At 39.4% G+C, this 18335-nt stretch overlaps 1 protein-coding gene across 7 annotated transcripts in view; it reads left to right on the top strand.

Annotated features, from left to right (window-relative positions):
- The window catches only part of LOC124169738 (SR-related and CTD-associated factor 4), a 69069-nt gene that overhangs the window by 1793 nt on the left and 48941 nt on the right, over window positions 1-18335 (top strand). For 6 of the 7 annotated variants that reach the window (XM_046548432.1, XM_046548431.1, XM_046548427.1 and 3 more), the window contains exons 5-7: window positions 11454-11606; window positions 16568-16737; window positions 16897-17125. In XM_046548432.1, coding sequence (XP_046404388.1) covers window positions 11454-11606; window positions 16568-16737; window positions 16897-17125 — 552 coding nt within the window. The remainder of the gene's footprint in view (window positions 1-11453; window positions 11607-16567; window positions 16738-16896; window positions 17126-18335) is intronic. The other variant, XM_046548433.1, reaches the window with a different exon arrangement.

Below are 18335 nucleotides of genomic sequence, written 5' to 3'. Positions count from 1 at the left end.
TTAGAAGTCATCCATTTCCATGTCTGTTCAATGTTGTTGTAGGAATTGCATGTGTCACATTTAGTCAAACACTGTACCTCTGACAAAAAATGGCAAATCAATGTAATCCCACTGAAACCTACACTTCACCATAGAGGCAAAGGTAAAATATTTTACAGAATCGCCATTGTAGAATGTGGCTGTAAATTTTATGAAGCGTCTTAATAAGTGCTTTAGAACTTCCTCCTATATTTTACTTTTTTCTTGCATAAGCTCATATAATTGCAGTAACCACTTTGGTGCTGATAAGGCTACACAGTGACTGGCCAGTGCATGTAGGTAATGCTTAAATGTAAAATAAATGTAATTCATAAGTATTTATTGCAGTTATTATATCATTAATTAAGTTTTGAATGACGACCTTCCACCTGTGGTAGCCATGGTAGCCCAGTTGTTTCAGCGTTGTTCTTCTCATTTGAGGATTCCAGTTCACATCTACATTTGTGTGAACTGTCTGGCCATCCTTCCTATAATTTTTATCATGCAATATCCCAGTAGTATCCAATACCAGGGGTTCCAGAGAAATTTTCTGGACTCTGCAGCAGCAAAGTTTGGTGTGAGCTCAACTCTCACCTGTAAAAACTAATGTGTTGATATACTGATTGACATAGTGTGAACCCCTTTGACTCCTCAGGTGTGCAAAAATGCTTTCATACAGAAAGAATAAAAGGTGAATAGGAAAAATCAAGGGAAAATAGGAAAATGAGAACTGGTAAAATGTATGCTGTTGAAATATAATGCTTAATTTTATTTTTAAATCTAAATTTTTACCAATTTTGAAGATACCATATTTTTCTGAATGTAGGATTATTAAAATTATAAATTAGATTTTATTGGTCCACTTCCGAATATAGTCCACCCCCTAATTTTGAGGCTTCAGTTTTGAAAAAATTTAAAAAATGCATAGGAGTATAGCCTCACACCCCCACCCCCCCTATTTACTTTTACCACAGGCATTTTTCTAAAAAAGAAGGGGGACTATATTCAGATAAATACTGTAGTTTGGGGCTGAAAACAATGAGTGAATAGTTAGAGTTGAATGTTATTTTTATTAATAAAAAAATATCAAATTCATTATCATTATTGCAAAAAGTTAACCAATTAATTTGCCAGTGGCAGTTTTCTCACATCGGGAAAGGTCCAGTCATAAGCAAAAAACTTCATCCTTTGGTGTATTTAAATAAGAAAAAATGTTGGTATCAGTCGTGGTTGCCAGACACCATCAGCTCTGTCATGATAAAGGTTTTTGTGTAATTATTTTGAATATTTCAAGTTGACTCATCCAGATATTGGCTGTTGTGAAGTATCCTGGTGCTTTTTTCTGGATGCATAATTGCAGACCTCGATGCATCCTTCAGATGCATGATTAGGTCGCTCTAATGGTGTGTTTGGCCCATGTCATGGATTGCCATAGCTCGGAAAGGTAACAGCTTCAAATTGTGTGGCTATTGTGAAATAATTCAATTAGGCCGGCCTCGGTGGTGTGCTGAAGTCCTTGCTTGCCAAACCAAAGGTCGTGGGTTCGAGTCCTATCTGGGTAGGTTGCTGCTATCCAGGGTATGGATGTTCTTGTACATTTAATCGCTGAATGTTATGAATACCCCTATACAAAGGCCAAACAGAACTGTTTTCAGTGATGTGGCAATAAAGAAATAAATATTAGATTTTATGGTGCCAGCTAATGAGTAACTTTTAATATTTCGTATGTCAAATACAGTTGTCTTGCTGCTTGTTTCTCTGTCAACAATGAATACATGACAGTTCATAACAAAAACAAACAAGGTAATATTTGAAAGGTAATAATATAAAGAAATCAATTCCAGAATTTACAGTCACTTATTGCATCGCTCGAACAAAATATTGTACCCAACATCATAACATTTTATATTGTGGAGGCTAAATTAGACCACTATTATCACATGCTTCATGAGTTGAGCTGTACATGCTCAAACCAACCAGCTCCATATCATGTCATGAACAGGCTCCTTAGGTAGAAATATAAATTTATACAATGGCATTTGGTGTAACTTTGTAGAACTCCTTAATGATGTGTATGGTAGAGAGAAAACTCTGCTGTTCCACATTATATAAATTGAAAATTATTGGCTTAAATGCAGTGTATCATCATCTGGTAATTATTACAGAAATATTGCTTGCTTGAATATCACTGGTTGTGTGGTGCTAGGGGAAAGGAATTCTTGGCAAGGAAAGTGGAGGGGGAGCATTGTTTTGGAAAGCAAGGGCTGCAAATTACAATGTAGCTATGGCAGGTAATAGGTTATTAGAGATTGGTGTAGTGTATCTGAGTGCTGTTTGGAAGAGAGAAGATTATGAAGAGGAGGCAGAGAATGGCACAGTTGCTTGTTAACTAAATTTTTGTGAGGCGAGATGTGATTGATGAGAATTTCTAGTTATTCAAGTGTGTTGAGTCTTGGGCCATTCCTTTTCTTTGTGGAGGATGATGGGTTTGAAATCGCTTATGATTTTGCAATACATGGTATGTCGAGCAAAGTTGGAGGTGGCTCATTGTTGATGTTTAGTTGTTGTTTTTGATGTGCTCTTTGGCTTTAATTTGGAAATTGCAGCTGTTTATTTCAATGCAGCACAACTTGCTAATGCTAGACTGGTGCTTGTAAACAGTGCTTAGTCTTTCTTTCTTCCCCTTTTACAGTTTCTAGTAAATTTTCCAAGGTTTTTAAAAAAGTAATGTAAATAGTGTGGCACCAGTGGCCTGGGTTGATGTTGAGACCAACTGAGTCAATGTCAGGGTGTATATAGGGGCAAGTCTGTTTAATTAAATGGTTGCAGGGACCAGATCACATGCTGTACATGTTATTTAACAATAATGGGGAATTCCACTGAAAATGAATGATTATGCGATAAAAAAAATATTCTTCGTGCTGAAAATTAAAGTGAAAGCAGTTCTTCTCTAACCTACGTATTATTCTTAAAATTCCACTTTGAAAATCATATAGTAATCTTGCGCTCGAAACGACCCATCGCCATGTTGGCTGAGCGTGACGTCTGAGTCCAGTAAACAATACGTTTACACGTCAGTAGACTATTTGTCCCAGTGTTAAAAAAAAACCATGTATCTCAGTACAATTTATTTTTTTCGTAGCGTTACATGATAATTTCGTCATCAGCCATGTGAAATATTTATCCTGAATTATTGGTAGGTTTAAAGAATGTATGCATACTGGAAGACGCAGCACGGTCTTGACAAATAGCGCTTATTACTTTTCCATCCTCCTCATCTATGACTATTTCCACAGTATAAGATTATTGTTCTCACTTAATGCTCTGGTGTCACCTTATCCCTGAAAGTGCAAACGCTCAAATTTATTAACACTTGAACCTAACAAACTGATAAAACATACTCCGTACTCCATACAACACTCCGTATCTTACACCATACCTTTCATCACCTCTTTCAGACCTTAGGAATGCTAAGTATATCAGCGTAAAATATGAACTGTTGTATTTCTCCAAAACATTAACTTCACATATTCCAGTATTGCAACAAGTACACATTAAAAGCAATGAGTAAATGATAGTAGTTAAATTAAATACAAACCAAGCTTAAGATTACTAGCGAACGAGATTGTTGATTCAATTTATAAATAAGCGACCATGAGTTAATCTACCTTCATAATGTTCCCAGAATGCGTTTAAGAAGTCTGAGTCAGCCTTTGCGCAATACACGCACCGTAAAAACTTTTCACTATTCACAACTGTTTTTGACACACCCTTCAAGTAATGATTCAGTATCGTCATAGATGTTTGTTATCATCATTACTGTTTTGATATTTCCGTGGAGCGAATCTGTTTACTCACTTTCTGACGTCACAGGGCGTTTTTGTAGAGCGAAATAATTAAGCTATTTTTGTGAACTTTGAAGCTCTGTAGCAACAAGAATATTGAGAATTATGAAGTCATGTTTTGCGTACGTTAATAACTTTTCAATTTGCATATTTCTAATTGAAATCATTGTTGGTTATGTACATGTTTTGTTTCTGTGGTTAGAATTTTTCTTCTCTTGAAAAATGTCCATTCAGGTATCCATAGCAGTTGCTATATTTATGAGTCAAATCTACAATCTACATGAATACTTTACTCATCCTGTCACAACGCAACCCCCAAAGCACCTCCATATGCTGAATCCCCTTACAGTGAAGTTGCCATATTCCGAATGCTATTGAATTCATTAAACAGAGGTTTTACTGTTTTTCGTTCTCATAGAAATATGAGGCTGTTTATAGGGAAACCTGGCTCAAATATATTGCCAGTGAAAAACACTACTATTGTGCCAATGTTAAGTAATTAATATTTATAAAAGGAGATTAATAAGAAACTGGAAACTGCAGTTTCTTTCTGTTATTAAAAATTTCAGCTACTGATAATGCTTGCCTGTAATAGTATAGATCCCATTATGTCCAGAGGAAATCTTGAACGTCTACTGTGTACTAGGAAAATGATTTTAGATTTTAGCATGCATATCACAGCTGTGGATCAGCAGTATGCTAGCAAACTTAAATATGTGATTAACTTTATCATAATAGATTGTGTGTTTAGTTATTTGTATCTCCAATTGCTAATACTTTCAGGATAGTACCACTGTTAGTTTTTCTAATGAGTAATGTTATGAAAGATCTACATCTAACTATGAAAAATGAAGTTTGCTGTGGAATGGTGATGTAATAACATTAGATTACTCAGGTTCTTATTGCATTGGTTAGATTATACTGGTATAAAGAGATATTCTGAGGATGACAATACAGAAATATGTCCGGAATATTTGTGGGTGTTGAGAGAAAACTGCAAAATGTTGGGCTGAAGAAGCCAATGGCCCTATTCTAAGCATCGCTTAGGCTCTGAGTGCTCTGGGAAGTAGGCCTGCCTAGGCACTGCTTGGGCATTGTGCAGAAAGGATTAGCCTTTTGAAAATGAGGAGTATTTGTTGAAACTTGTTGGAGATTAATTTAAAAAACTGGTTACTGCTGTTTCTTTTATGAAAAATATCATCCTGAAAGCCTGCTGAGCATAAATTTTTCTGTGAACGCTATGAGAATCATCTTGGCACTCAGGTTTCAAATATTGATACCATCCATCATAGGAGTTCGGTGAAGATTCAATTTCTGTATGGTTATCTGAATACTCATTCTATATTGAAATTCTAGAAATCTTGCTCTTAACCCTTGGGCTTCTTGGGTTCACGATATTAGCTGCCAGCCACTGCAGAAGAGACCCCCTGTGAAGTAGGCATGGCATACCACAAGGGATGGTTTGGTAGAGAAGCGCCCTTTAAAGATCCTTATGGTGAGGGAAAGTAGCGAAGCGCAAGTTATCCAGGTAGCCATTAAATTTTGGGTAAATGGAGCATGCACGTGCAAAATGTTTAAAAACATTCCCGCACTCTTAAGGGTACATCTACATACTACCCCACAAGCCGCCTAAAAGGCATGTGGCAGGGAGTGTTAGGTCACCAGCCGTTTACACATAAAAGGAAATGTTCGAAAGAACTAAAGACTAGCACTGAATGAAGTCCTTCATTGTTCTGGGGAAGAACAAATTCAGATATCCATCCATTCGGCTAATTACATATCTCTATTAATTTATTGCTTCTATCCGACCTGGAAATATAGTCGGGCTCACTTATTATGTTCTCTGTGTTGCTCTTAAAGATATCTATTCTCAATTGTTCAAGCAATCTAAGCCTAGCACGCTGCCTCCGTGTCTCTAGCGGCTCCCGGCCTAATTCGCTTAACATCTGTACGCCTGTTGCAATTTTTGACATACTGCCAAGCCTTTCTTTTGTATTTTTATTCAGTTCACAGATTAAGTCTTACAACACCGGATCTCATATGCTTGTTTCATATTCAAGGTGGGGTCAGTCGAGTGCAAAATAGCACCTTTCTTTTACTTTCTTATCTGAAAATCTTTCCACATTACGCTTGACGAATCTTAATTTTTTCATGGATACGCCGCAAATATTCCTCATAAGTGTTCCCCATGAGAGGTTCGAGGTTATCGTAACTCCCAGGTACTTTCACTTTGTCTGTTGCCTTATTTTGTCTACCATCCACAGCATAAACATGTTTATAGTTGGACGATCTCTGCAAAAAATGTACTGCTGTGCATTTGCTTAGGTTAAGCTCGAGTCACCACTCTTGGCTCCACAAATGAGCATTATTTAAATCTGAGGATAGAATTTCATAGAATGATTACTAATTTCATGATAGATGACAGTGTCGTCAGCAAATGAATGAATGTTACTGCTAATTAGGGAGCAGAGCTCATTAATGTATACAATGAACAAAAGGGGGCCGATTATGAGCCTAGTTGGGGCTGTAAGGTGGATGGGTCAGAACATCCCTGCTTAACTGATCGTAAGTTCTGTAGTGGAACAAGCTATGTGAGGCCATTCATTATTGTGGAGAAGGCACACACCAAAGGTCATCAGTACTCTTCTTTTGTTCTGGATGGCCCAACAAAGCCTCTTCAGGGTCTCACAATACTGGGAGACATTCATTGTTTCTCCTCTAGGCTAAAAAATTAATGAGGTAATTCCTTAATGGACCCAGAAAACATTAGCCTTGATCTTCATGGCAGGCTTAAGTTAAATAGTAATTTTTTCCCAGTTATGGAAGAGGTGTGTTTTCACTGCATGATTTGCCTTTTATTCTCAGAGGTATAGCGAGACACTCAGGTTTCATCTTCTGTGACAGTCGTCTTGATGGAAGCAACACCTTTAATCGTTTGGCAGACCAAAAATTTACGAGCTGTGGTGACTTTTTGTAACTTTTTTTGGGTGTCACCTTTCTCTGAACCTATTTTGGCAAAAACTCATCAAAAATCAAGTTTCTGAGACAATCTCATGGATCATGGTAACTATGGGAAAGTCTTATGAAATTCATCCATGGTGGAATTGTGATCGCTATGTTGACTTTTGCTGCAAGCTCACCTGTGACAAGTGAGGGTCTACCTCTTCCACTTTCGTCCTCAAGTTAATGTATTTCCGCCTTAATGTCACTAACTCATCTCCTCGCCATTGACTCACTCATTACACACTCTCCATACATGGAAACAAGTTGTTGATGAATTTCAACAGATTTGAAACAACGGCTCCAAGGAAATTGAATCACTCCGTGCACGACTCTAGAGGGAAAGGTGCTGAGGGACGTGATGTCGAGGGCTCCATTTCAAAAGGCCATTTTTTTAACACTGCCACAACCATTCAAATCTCATTCTATTCAGAAGATTCCCCTCTTTCACGTTTAGAAAAATGTATCCTAGCGACTTCCGAACCAAAATGGAACTTATTTACAGGATGATCCTCAAAGCTGTAAAGCTGAATTGGGACAGCTGAACTTTTTTATTTATTTATTTATTTATTTATGTCACACCAAAAACAGCACTAAGGCCTTTACATTGGGCTTATAAACAAAATAAATTATATAAATATAATAATGAACATGTAAAAAAAATAAAATAATAATATCATAAGTAACAATCATTTTCAGCTTATACAACAGATACAAAGGTCAGAAAGATAGACTTTTCACTTGGTTATTAAAATTAGAGCGGGAGGCGAAGATGTCAAGAGAGGAAGAAGTATTGGAGACTGAATTGAAAATAGAAGGTAGGCGGGAAAAGAGGGATCGTTGAGATATTGCCAGACGGAAGTTGGGCTGGTGTAGAAGTTCAGTATTGCGGGTTTTGCGAGCAGGAATGCGTAGTGAAAAGAAGGATAGGAGATCACTGGATCTGAAGGACCCATTTAAGATGCGATAAAGAAATGTGATGTCTAATGTCAATCTGCGGTGGTTGGGGTGTAATAATCCAATCGAAAGAAGTATTTCGGCACGTGAAGAGAATCTGAGGTGAGGTATGCGGTGTCGAACTATTGCTAAGAAGAAATTGAGTGGACGGTTGATTAATTTTAGTGTGGTGGGAGAAGCAGTTGACCAAATGGGGGAGCAATATTCGAGGATGGGTTGCACACATCCAATGAATACTGATTTTAATGCACTCGGTTTGGATATCTCGCTCATGCGATATAGGGTCCCAACCACTGCCATAGCCTTGTTAACAACGGTTTTTATATGTTCGTAAAAGGTTAACTTTTGGTCAAAAGTGACGCCTAAATCGGAGTGGGATAAGACAGAGGGAATGGGTTGATTATTTAGTGTATAAGTGGAGGTGATAGTGCTCTTCTTCAGCGAGAAAGACATCGCAGTAGATTTTCCAGGATTCACACGCAACTGCCATTTATTGCACCAATTCTCTAGCGATTGAAGAGCAGTTTGTAAAACCAGGGAATCAGCCGCGGTGTTAACCCTTTTAAATATTTTACAATCGTCGGCATAGAGGAGAACACCACAACTAGAGGGAAGAATGTCATCAACAATGTCGTCAACGTAAAGAGCAAACAGAAGTGGGCCTAATACACTGCCTTGAGGCACGCCAGAAGAAACGGGTAAGTAATTCGACGAAAAACCTTCTATTAGAACTCTTTGGCTGCGGGAACTCAGGAAATTAGAGATTAAACATAAGAGAGTGCCATGGATATTAAAACGCGACTGGAGTTTGTGGATGAGGAGGGTATGATTAACAGAATCAAAAGCTTTAGAAAAGTCAATGTAACAGACATCCAGCTGGGACCTGTTTTCGAAAGCAGAAATTATATGATGGTGCAGTATAGAGAGATTGGTCAGGCAGGACCCCCCAGGAAGAAAGCCATGCTGCGAAGGCGATATGTAAGGGAGAGTGAAATGAAGTATGCGGTTATGGATAATGCGTTCAAAGATAATAGATAAAATTGGTAATATTGAAATGGGTCGATAGTTCTCAACTATGTCCCTAGGGCCAGATTTCAAAATGGGGGTTACATTTGATTTTTTCCATTGAGAAGGAAAAATTCCAGATGAAAAGAACCTGTTGAAGATTTTTGAGATTGGAATGCAAAGACTGGTAGATGTACGATTGAGAAATAATGAACTAATGTCATCGGAACCCGTTGATTTCGCCGTGGGCAACGAGGACAAATAAGATAACACTTCTGGAAGAGTGGTGGAGACAGATCCGAGGGAATGAGTGGAAATAGGCTGGACAGGAGGGAGATAGGTGTTCGGAAGAGAATGGGCGAAGTTGGAATGAAAGTAATTGTTGAATGCTGAAGGCCTAGAGTCCCCTGTATACGATACACCACCAGCAGATAGTGTGCTAGGGATGCGAGCTGTTCTTCTTTTCGCGTTAACGAGGGACCAAAATCTTTTAGAATTAACATTAATATCGTCCAAAATCCCTTTCACGTAGTTAGCGTAGTCACGGCGAAGAAGGAAGCGGGTGTGGCGACGGAGGTTTGCAAAGGTCTCACGGGTCTGAGGACTGGGGTGACGCTTACATAGTTTCCAAGCGGCACGTTTATTTTTTAGCGCTAAAGAGGTTTCTTGGGTTAACCAGATGGGCCGCTTCTTCGACACTCGTCGCAAGGGGACGTAATCCGCGATAACAGCATGAAGAAGGTCATAAAATAGTTGAAGGGCCTCGTCAGGGGACCCGCACTCCAGGAGGTCCCAAGGAAGAAGAGAGAGTACGCGGTTAATGGCTGGCCAGTCCGCTTTGTTCCAGCACCGGAAAACCCTGGCAGGCGTTGAGGCCGAGGAATCTCGACGGCTGGGGGATAGTGGAAGGGCCAAGGAGCACTCGAGAGAGTCATGGTCTGTGGTGAAAATATTTCTCCCAAGAGCAACGGAGTTCACTTTGGAGGAGGACAGAATATAATCCAGCGTTGCCGAATTTCTTGTGGGGAAAGGATTACACTGGTTGAGGCCAAGACCATTCACGAAATGTTCAAGGAAAAAATCGTCCATTGGATTGCGTGGAGAACCAAGTGACGAGGAGGTCCAGTCGATTGATAGATTAAAATCCCCAAACAGTAGCACATCACCTAATGCACGGGCACGTAGCACAGATTCAAAACAAGCCTCGAGCGATGACAGTTCTGCTTTAGGTGGGCGATAGAAACAACCAACGAATAGTTTCGTGCTGTAGTCACTGGTGTGGCTGGAAGGGACATGGATTTGAGTCCATAGTATTTCACAGTTGGTCTCAAGATCGGATCTTCGGGTTGCAGGATACTCTAAATCGATGGCCAATAAAACACCGCCCCCACGGGAGCCCCGATCACGCCGAAAAATTTGGTGCGTAGAAAAAAAAGCTAATTCACTATCAAAAACGTTCGCGTTAAGCCATGTCTCAGTTAACGCAATGATCTTGAATGAGGAAAGTTCGGAGATGTGACACGTCAAATCCGAAAGCTTATTTTGTAGGCTTCTAACATTTTGATAGTAAGCGCTGCACAGGGGGCCGGGATTAATGTTCACGTCACTGGCAAGAAGAATGAGGAGGGCGACGCGCCTCCAAGCTGGGGCGAAGCGGCCTCTGTTGCCGCGAGAGGTCCCGGTGGTGACGGGCGCACGGCAATGGTGGGTCGGAAGACCGGCGACGGCGAAGCCTTTCCAGAACAAAGCCACTTTTCTGCATCTAATCCCGTTGTATCCTGAATCGTTGATCGTACCGATAACTGGGGAACTTACACACTGTTGAGGAACCCACTTTGACGTCCATGACGACGAAATTACCAAAGTTACGGCAAAAACTAGAACACACCGAAAAACACACATTCTCACACTGGCGGCCATCTTGGGGGAGGATTTTTAATAACGGAGGTCTCATTCCTTTTGATTTTTTGGTATCTTTTCAGTTCCAGCTAAGTTAATGCTCATCCTCTTCCAAGGAAATTATCAGAGAGATTTATTCATAGGGAAAATTAAAGTCATGTGATGCACGTTAATGATAAATCTGAGATGAATTTTTTCCAGTATAGGTGGTAGTTCTCTCTTCTTGCTGTCAGACATTATAAAAGAGATATAATCTCTTTGAAATACCTGTGCCATGTATTATATACAGTGAGGACCGATTGATAAAAATTGCTCAGCAATTGCTCTCCATTCAGTTTAGGATTGAAGGGAAGGAAACATTTTGACAAGAATGTTTAAAAATTATGTTTCTTTTATTAAAGGGCTTAATCCTTATTTTATTTTTTTTCTCAGAATCTTTTTCTTTCTTATGTTTTAAAGTGCCCAAGTCTTCACCTAAACCCCATAAATATTTCTCTCGTCTTTTCGAAGTTCAACCCTTAAAACTCATCTCATGTATGCCTTTGTTCTTTTTTTCTGTATGCCATTTGAGTTTCTTTGCATCATAACTGACTGTATTCATTTGTTTCTGGGTGTATTTATTTGATGATATTTTTTTTTATTGCTGTTTCCTTTGTCTTTCATTAACCGTCATATCAGCAGGGTTCTTGCAAGGCTCATTCCTTACCATGTTTGCTCTCTTTTATACAGCAGACTCCTGTTCCTTCTAGCATTGCTCCTACCTCAAATATTTCTCAAGGAATTGCTGTTGATCCTACTGTTATTCAGCAATTACAACAGCTTCAGCAGTTTTTATTGAAACAGCAGAACCAAAGTGTAGAGCCACGTGAGACTGACGATTCAGTAAGTGTTCTTAATTTTAGGTATCATCAATTTAACCCTCTTCCTAGTAAGAGGTTATTCTTGCCTAGAATGTGGTGAAATAGGTCCAAGACATACGAACGATTAACTTCTTAGCTGTCAAAGAAATCAAATGTCTGAAAGTAAAATTTTAAGAGCCTGCAAGAATTTGAAATTTAGCCGTGAGGTTTGTAGAAGTATGTTTGAAGTTTGTTACTTAGCTGATGGCACAGTGTTAAGGAACGTTTGCCTCAAAGTATACCATAGTAGTTCATTGTTCGGGAACCAGTTTCAAATCTGCATTACCACTGAAGTGGTGAAAGTCACCAATGTTTATGTTGGAATAGTTATTGTGATACTTACCACTCCTTATTTCTTATTGACTCGGGTTTTAGCATGAATCCTTTCAATCATTAGGTATTGGTCTTAATTGATTGGTGGTGGGTTAATGGCTTAGTGAGCGGACGAATCAGTCAAGAAGGAGAATAAACCAGCGTGGAAGTACCAGTATATTTTATTACATGCAAATATTAGAGAAGTTTCCAAAGTATAGAGAGCCTTGATTAAACATCATTTGACTAACTGATTCTTGGGTTATCTATCCACCACTTTTTGAGCCATCTCCTCCAAACTCTCCCCTACTATCCCTTTCCCTGCCCTTTGCTATTCTTTCTTTCCTACTCTTCTACTCCTTGAAAAACTAGTTTTTCAATGGAATGGGTGCAAAAGATGCAGAGAATGTATGACACTGAAATCTAAATTCTTAAAATAAGATTATGAATCTATCTCTCTCTATAAAGCATCGGAATCTTCATATGCCTCGTTTGTGTATCCATTTGGGCTTTCCGTTGCTTTTCATCAGATAATCAATGCTCTTAAATCTTGACACAATCTATATTTTCCTGTGCTTCACACATGCCATGTGGGCTTCCTGGAAGACTTGAAAGGAACATCTCCTGTAGTTAAGCAGGCCATACATGTCCCAGGACAGATAGGAGGTGGAGAAACGCGATGGCTGGCATCACGTATACTTCAGCCAATCACTGTGCTCTGTTATAGCCTACACCCTTATCATCCTTTACAACATGGTCACTTTAATGTGAATCATCAGGAATATCTGGACATATTCTATATTTCAATATTTCTATCAAGGGCCTACCCAACCCTTTCTTAGCAGAACCCTTTTGTTTATCCTTTGCTGTGGGTCTTTTCCTTTCTGACCAGACATCATTACTCCCCACTTACTTATAGCTATCTCCTACCACTGTAGGCCGAGAAGCTAGCTCCGTCTTCAATAAACACGTGTATCTGTCATGTGATGTGGGAAATAAAATGTAAAGAAGCCCAGGAGGAATAATTAGGCACTCATTAAAATGAAATACAGTGTATTCAAACTTTTAACTTTACTATGAAAGGTCATTTAGCTTCCCATGAATGATTTTTCTTGACACCCAAATGCACAGCAATAGTGCACCGTTTTGTTAATCATCATGAGACAAAATATCCATGTTACAATTGAGACACTCAAAGTGTGTTGGGACTAAGGAGGTGTTGTTGCCCACCCTTATCATCGTCAGCAGTTCCCTTACCCACTAGGAACTTCTTTTGATATTTAAGTGATCAGTTATGCGGCCAATTTCATGACAAGGCTATAGTGACACACATAGTTCTAAGAAAAAATTTCACCCAATAGTTACCAGGAGGTGTCCCTCAGTGTAGGCAAACCATACCAAGACCCTCCAGCCTTTTTTTTATGAGGAGCCACAATTCACAAGCTTATGTAGCCTGCTGTTCATCATCTGAATGTACATATGTCCTGCACCATGTAGTCAGCAGAAATAAGGAACTGAATGCCTACTTTTTAAATGTGGGAAGTTCCAGGTATATTCTACTTGACTTGGTCAGATGAGAAGAGGAGGAGGTTAGAAAACCCTAATTTTCAAAAGTGGGTAGTGAGTGCCCTTAGAGCAATAGTTCCATCTATATGGTGATTACAATGTTAAATTGTCTTTTATTATTCATTTCCTCACTTCCTTTCATTGATTCATCCATCACTGGTTTTGAGTGCCAATTTTGATGTAAACTTGACTAGCCCTGCTAACCTCAATAAATCTTGAGAGAAGAATCTTCCATTTTATGTTATGAGGCTGAGTGCTCTGAGGAGGAAGGTTGAAAAAGTCTTCTTCTTGGCTGATTCCCAATAAATGTAGTGGTTTAAGGATTTTGCTTTGTTGGGAAAAGAAAATATCCATTTTGAATCATAACTAAATCTTGTTGTGAAGAATGTAAATTAATATTAATAGTCATTAACTTGAGCATTTATCATCTGCCCTCCATGGCATGGTATTTTGTGCTGGTGACCAAGTATGTACACCTAGTTTTGAAACTCAAGAGTGGCAAGACGAGGGAACTGATATTTCTCTCTTACCAAGGAAGCACTGGCAGCAAGGCCAGGATGTCTTAATGATGGGTTAATGCTAATATGTAAGAATCTGTTAACTTTCTAACTAAAATTTGCTGTTTTGATCTTTTTGGGATTTGCCATTTCCAAACTTTTTGGTGGGCTTTAACCCAACGACTATGAGAGGGCAATGGGGTTTCCTGTTCAAGCCTTTTACTGCCAGCTGGACAAATTATCAGCCCTAGATGGTTGTGCAAAAACTGCCATGGGCCGATTTATATCGGCCTGACTTCTTTGACTTATTTTATTTCGTGATTGCGGCCATTTCGCCAGCTACCATCCCATGACCTATTTATGGTTCTAAGCTTTAAATGTATCTTCAGCATTAGGAAAAAATCTAAATGCATTCAATACAGTTAATTACTTATAGTGATTTAAAATCTGAAATCTTACAAATTCTGGAAAATACCCGTGGCAGTCTTTGCACATCCCAATCCAAATGGGCTGGCAGGAAAGGGATTATTATGATGCACGGTGAGCCCTTGGGGAATGTGCTTGAGCTATTCTTGCAAGCTTTTCTTTGTTTGGACTCAATCTGCTAGGACTGCTTGGTTTGCTGGTCCATGCAAGCTTGAATGAGCTTTTTAGGACTTTTTCAGGGCTGCAGACGGAACATCAAAGAGTGAGTAGTCAAAATCCCATGAAAGCTCTGTATGTGTTATAAATGATACCCTCATTAACCCTTTCACTGCTGTGGACGTACCTAGTACGTCCGCACGGCAGACTGCTGTGGAAGTACTTTTTCTTCCTCCCTGCCATGCGGTCAGCACTTTCGCCGAAGCACTACGAAGGGACCCCTTAATCCAGGACCCTTTCCTCGACGAACTCACCCACGCAGGACCGTCTCATCGGCCCTACCAGCGGGGGCCCTACCTCCGGAAAAGTGACCGCTCTGACTGCAATTTGAAAATCAATCAATCAATCCGATCATCACAATATGATTGTTTTCATCGCACTCCTGCCAATCAAGCAATCAAGTACGTCTTTGAACCGTGTTTCTGCGAAGAAAAATAACGATTTTGTTAACTTTGATATAATGGCCATTTTCCGGTGGTCCGCAGCCACGTTTTGTTGCAAAGTTAACAAAATCGTTATTTTTTATCGCAGAGACACGGTTCAAAGACGTACTTGATTGCTTGATTGGCAGGAGTGCGATGAAAACAATCATATTGTGATGATCAGATTGATTGATTGATTTTCAAATCGCAGTCAGAGCGGTCACTTTTCCGGAGGTAGGGCCCCCGCTGGTAGGGCCGATGAGACGGTCCTGCGTGGGTGAGTTCGTCGAGAATAGGGTCGGGGATTAGTGACCGTTCGGAGGGTGTACCACACCCATCCTGGAAGTACCTGCTCAATGGGCCCAGGAAACGCATTTTAACATTTTCGCCGCATGTGAGGAGAAGGTTACCGGAGATTGAACAGCAGTGAAAGGGTTAAGTGGCTGAAATTTGTAACTTTAAGGAGCATAATGAGATCTGTGCTAAGTAAATGTGGCAATGTGGATAGCTGGAGAGTGAAGGTCAGCCGCCATGAATTGAGAAACAGTTTATAAACCCATTTTCATCATTGAAGGAAGTAAGTCGAAGATCAGAGATTCCTTGCTCTGAGGAAAAGATGCTTGGGGGGTCACTGCGTGGGTGTCCTATCGATTGAACTGATTACATCCCCCAAAGGTAGCAAGCAGTGGTCACAATTCCTCGAGAAAAGCTCTGCTACTGCGTGGAATTGAATTTGGGAACCTTGATGGGGGCCCGACACTTGATCAATATACCAGCTCTGGCTGTCATCACTGCTGTCTATTCCACCATTTCTTTTAGATTAACTTTACAAATTTTAATCACCTGAAATTTATTTTTGCATGAGATATCAAAACTCAAGTAATTGATTTTAATCACTACATATCATGCAACCATTGATGTAATACTTTTCGTGTTGCAAAACGGTAATCACTTTTTCTGTGTTGGCAAGAGTTTGCATTAAATAACCTCTTTAACTGGCTCCAGTAATGCTTAGTAAGGTAAAAAGGATCATATAAATGAGAGATTATTGACAATATGATTAGTACAAGATAAGGAATCAAATGTGAATTTGTATTGGAAAATTGGAGCTTCACAAAAAGCGTATTTAATATGCTTCATGATTCAAAATTTTGTAGTGAGGGCATGTCCTGTAATCAGTATTGCATTTGGAGACAATCATGACCATGAAAAGTGTTGTATTTTGTGTAATTGAATTTATATAGGGTAAAGTGTTCTCATAAATGAATAAACTTACATGTGATCTTGTGAAATAGTTAATTGAAGTTACCTTGAAGGTCCTGCGCTGATTGAATTTAGGGCTGAGAGATCTTAGTTGTTATTTAGGAAATAATATAATCTCGCTAAGTAGTTTTTGGAATAAAAACTTGTTCGTATGTCTAGGACTTGCATTATTGTTAACATTTTACTTATAATCATATCTTATCACTAGCAATTTTATTTTTACCGTTCAATTTTTTCACCAGGTAAAATTTGATAAAAAACTTTTGGACTTTGACTACGGTGAAGAAGAGGATGATGATGGTGGAAACCAAAATAATTCCGCTGATAATTTGCAGCAGCAGCAACATCATCAGCCAATAGCTCCACAGCAGCAGCAAATTTCTAATTCTGCATCTCTTGATTCTTTAGGAAGGTTTGTACAACCATTTTTATTTAATAACCACAATTCTTTTCTATGGATATTTATCAGAGTAAATTTTCAATGGTCTAGGACTTTTGCTAAGGTACTCACTTAGGATTTCATCTATTTTTGGAAGAAGAAATGGCTTCAATTCGTGTATTTTTTTTACAGCATCCTTTCAAATCCGGAAGTCCTTCGCCAATTACACCACCTGCAGCAAACCATGTCAGCTTCCCATGCTGCAAGAAATGTGATTGACTCTGTTAAAGGCCCAGGTTTAGCACAGCAGGTTGTAATGGATGCAAACGCAGTGGCTGAAGCTGTCGAGAAAGCTAGGAAATTGCAAGAAATGCAGCAGCAGGAAGAAGAATTTGATAAACATCTCGCACAAACCATACCAGTGAGTATACATAGCTTTTTTATTCATTATGGAATGGAACGAGTCTCCTTAAAATGTATCTAATCTTAAGAATCCTGAAAGATTTCTGTAATTATAATCTACTCAGACTCCCACTCAACTGTGAAAACCTCAAAAGCATGAATTTTGCCTGCGGTGAAAAAACCTGGAAAGAAGCCATCAATTTCATCATATAACCTTAAAAATCTCTCAAACTTGATTTTAGAACTAAAATTGAAAAAGCAAAAGAAAAATTGATTTGTCGATCATGTTTCAAGGTCAGTCATGGGCGGACACCGTCCATGCATTTATCTGCACACGTACATTCTAAGCGCAATTATTGGTCTGTGTGCCGTGATGACACATTGACCTTGAGCATCTACCAAAGCCGGAAGACTGGTAACCAAAGTGTTCATTAACCCAAGCAAAAATTCAGACACTTCTTAACTTCCCTGGCACCCTGTTCCCTCCATTTTCCCGCTCACAATCTTTCGCGGGAGCTGAGTTTTGCAAACGATATGTGACGCCAGGGGAGATAGCACTATCATTGCTGTGTTTGCATTCACGGCGTCTGTTGCGTTAGTTAGATTTGTAGTTAATGTGCGGCTGATGATCGTTTCGCGATCAATATTTCTGCCTAAAATGGTTTATCTAAAAACTGTGAATTTGACAACATCTAGACTAGCTTTTAGCTCTGATGTTGTAAAAGTTACATCAGGTGTTCCACAAGGAAGCGTAATCGGCCCCCTGTTGTTCATTATATACATTAACGATCTCTGCTCCCGCATTAGCAGTAAAATACGTTTATTTGCTGACGACGCTGTCATCTACCGCGAAATTAGTGATCACTCTGACTATGAAAATCTATCATCGGACTTAAACAACGTTCATTTGTGGAGTCAAGAGTGGGGACTCGAACTTAATCTGAGCAAATGCATGGCGGTACATTTTTTGCGGAATTCGTCCAACACTAACAATGTTTATGCAGTGGATGGCATTAACATAAAGGCAACAGACGAAGTGAAGTACCTGGGAGTTACGATAACCTCGAACCTCACGTGGGGAACTCATATAAAGAATATTTGCGGCATAGCCCTGAAGAAATTAGGATTCGTCAAGCGTATTGTGGGAAGATTTTCGGATGAGAAAGTAAAAGAAAGGTGCTATTTCGCTCTCGTCCGACCGCACCTTGAATATGCAGCGAGTGTATGGG

This window comes from Ischnura elegans, chromosome 12 (genome assembly GCF_921293095.1).
Source record: "Ischnura elegans chromosome 12, ioIscEleg1.1, whole genome shotgun sequence".
NCBI lineage: Eukaryota > Metazoa > Arthropoda > Insecta > Odonata > Coenagrionidae > Ischnura > Ischnura elegans.
The sequence above is the reverse complement of the archived record's forward strand: the minus strand, read 5'-3'. Positions and strand labels throughout refer to the sequence as shown.